Source organism: Montipora foliosa, chromosome 12, assembly GCF_036669935.1.
Source record: "Montipora foliosa isolate CH-2021 chromosome 12, ASM3666993v2, whole genome shotgun sequence".
Lineage (NCBI taxonomy): Eukaryota > Metazoa > Cnidaria > Anthozoa > Scleractinia > Acroporidae > Montipora > Montipora foliosa.
The window spans coordinates 19,834,867-19,837,366 of NC_090880.1; the positions used below are offsets into that span (position 1 = coordinate 19,834,867).

At 41.6% G+C, this 2,500-nt stretch overlaps 1 protein-coding gene across 1 annotated transcript in view; it reads right to left on the reverse strand.

Annotated features, from left to right (window-relative positions):
* LOC137980115 (adenosine receptor A2b-like) overlaps positions 1 to 2,500 on the reverse strand; it is a 4,038-nt gene that overhangs the window by 804 nt on the left and 734 nt on the right. Inside the window, exon 3 of the mRNA XM_068827476.1 lies at positions 1 to 1,333. This exon is cut by the window's left edge and continues 804 nt beyond it. Coding sequence (XP_068683577.1) covers positions 255 to 1,298 — 1,044 coding nt within the window. The 5' untranslated portion in view covers positions 1,299 to 1,333 and the 3' untranslated portion in view covers positions 1 to 254. The remainder of the gene's footprint in view (positions 1,334 to 2,500) is intronic.

Sequence of the window (2,500 nt, forward strand, 5' to 3'; positions counted from 1 at the left end):
AACCGTTAAAAGCTCATTTGCAACTGAAGATGGCATGAGAATGACGAAACATGTTTTGTAAATTGAAAACTGTCGTTTCTTTCTTGAGAGTAAACGTAGAGTCTACGCGCTATCAGAGAGGATCCCGCGCAGAGGAAGCTGGAGAATGGTAGGGGGGACAAAGTGTCTGCGCGCAGGCGAGCGCAATGGATATAGTTATTTCAATTAATATTAATGATTGTGAGGCATCTATTATGTAAAGTCTTTGTCACCAATTAAACTGTTGCAGTTTCTGTACCAGGTCCCTCTAGCGCATGCAGGTGTCCGGGTGAAATACCATCGGTTGATTTACGGCAAACGGAGACCCGCGTGTCGGTTCGTCGCCCCAACAACGGCCACCAAATAGCTCTTCTATAAGACGGATGTCTCCATGCGTAAATGAATACATCCAATGCTACTTTGATGAAAAGCATTAGGTCACTGATTCGAAGTACAATGTTGATGTTGATGATCTCTTCACGATTTGTTGGCTTCTTGAAAAGAAAAATGTAGAAAGCAACAACGTGCAGAAAGCATGAAGCTAAAAGAATAGCTGCCAAATAGAAAATCATGATTGTAAATTGACGTTCGCTGTGCCTGTTCTTCAATGATGAATTGCGAAGTAATCTGCTGTGTTTAAGGTGACGATTGAAAGACGAGAATAGCATAACTTGCACGACCACCAAGGTGGCTGATATAAGCGTAGGATGTAAAATGAGGTGTATTTTTGAGTAAGTTTGATTGTCAATGCCAGTGAATTGAAGCATATTGAAGCAAGTGACGTAAACAGAGCTGATCGCTAGGGAAGCAAATACGCGATTTCTGGAGACAATTGCTTTGAACTGGTGCGGATACCTCACCGCGATATACTGACAAACTGAAAGCGCAAGAACTATGAAGTATGACTCTCCTATTGTAACGCCAGAGATTATCCCACCAATGCTATACATCAATTGATAACTCAAACTCGCTTTGTTCCTGAAATCTGCAAAGTAGTACGACACAAACATCGGCTCCACGAAGATTCCCGTTAGGAGGTCGGCCACGGCAAGACCAGCGATGAGATAAGTCATCGGTGTTCGGAAACAGCGCAAAGGACCTCTGTATATCGCAGTCAACAGAAGGGCGTTGGGAATTGCTGTAATCGGTGATAAAATGCATAGGACAATCGCCGACGCCATTTCTACGTAACGATACGTTCGCAGTTCTGGAAGAATTTCAGCAAACGATTTTGATGTCAAATTCATGATCTCTTGCAGAGGCGTAATATTTTGAGCCATTCTTTGCCTTCTTTTAATTACGGCTAAACATCAATCTATAAGATGAACAGAATCATAATCAATTACTGGTTCTTATAAGAGTACAAAAGTGCATTCGATTATCACACTTTTTCCCCCAGCTGACATCCTTACTCCACCTGTCAAAAACAGTTTGTCAGTTAAAACAAATTCTCGTGGGTCAGGGCGTAAAGGAAAGGGGAAAAAACAAGGAGTGCTGGAGCGCAAATTGGGAACACCGTAGATTGAAATCAACTGAAATCAGAAAAAAATCAAATCAAATGTTGGTTTTTGAGGCCAGAGGGGAACACCGGAGTACCCGAAGTATACCCTCTCGGATAAGTTAAGAGTAGAGAACTGTGCGGGTCCGCAAATGATCCCAGAACCGCAAATGATCCTCAAAGTGTACCGCAAATGATACGGGAACGCAAATGATCCCGAAAAAGTAAGGAATGGCATGGAGGATGGAATGGTCTTGATAGAAAATTAATGTGAACAGCTGATATTTTATTAAAATCATTTTAAATCATGACTCACAACAGGTTCCTGCCTCAGTTTTTCAGAAAGACTGAATTTAGTTTCTTACCACGCTGTTATAAATTTGCCACTTTTAATTATCGGCAGTACAATAATCAAAAACTAACTTGGACGCAATTCTAAACTGATTGTGACCGGGGCCTCGTTTCTCGAACAACTCTGGCAACACACGCAGGGTTCGAGAACGGGCCCCTGTTTACAGTCAGTTTAGAATTGCGTCCAAGTTAGTTTTTGATGATTGTATCCGATAATTAAACGTGGCAAATTTAATTTAACTTGGTGGAGTCTTTAACTTGTATATAGTTCGTCAGCCTGATAATTCGGTATTACCTCATTGATAACGAATTCTCAATGAGGTTTAGTGAGGGGGCTTCAGGTGCTCGTTGGATCACTCGATCAATCGGCTGTTAAATTTCGGGTTTCGTTCGTGCGGCCGAATTGGTGTACGAATGATCACGAATGTGCTCGAACGGAAGCACGAAGCTTACGTGTGGCAGGTTCGAATCTACCCTTCGCTCTTATTTCATTATTTTAGGGGTAGTTCTGAATTTTCCATTGAATTGTCAAAACTAGTCTTAAAACTCGTAGTAGAATATATATCTCAATGCTCTACATTTCATCAATGAGGTGTCTCACAGAGACTTTGATTATGATTTAGGACTCTCGGA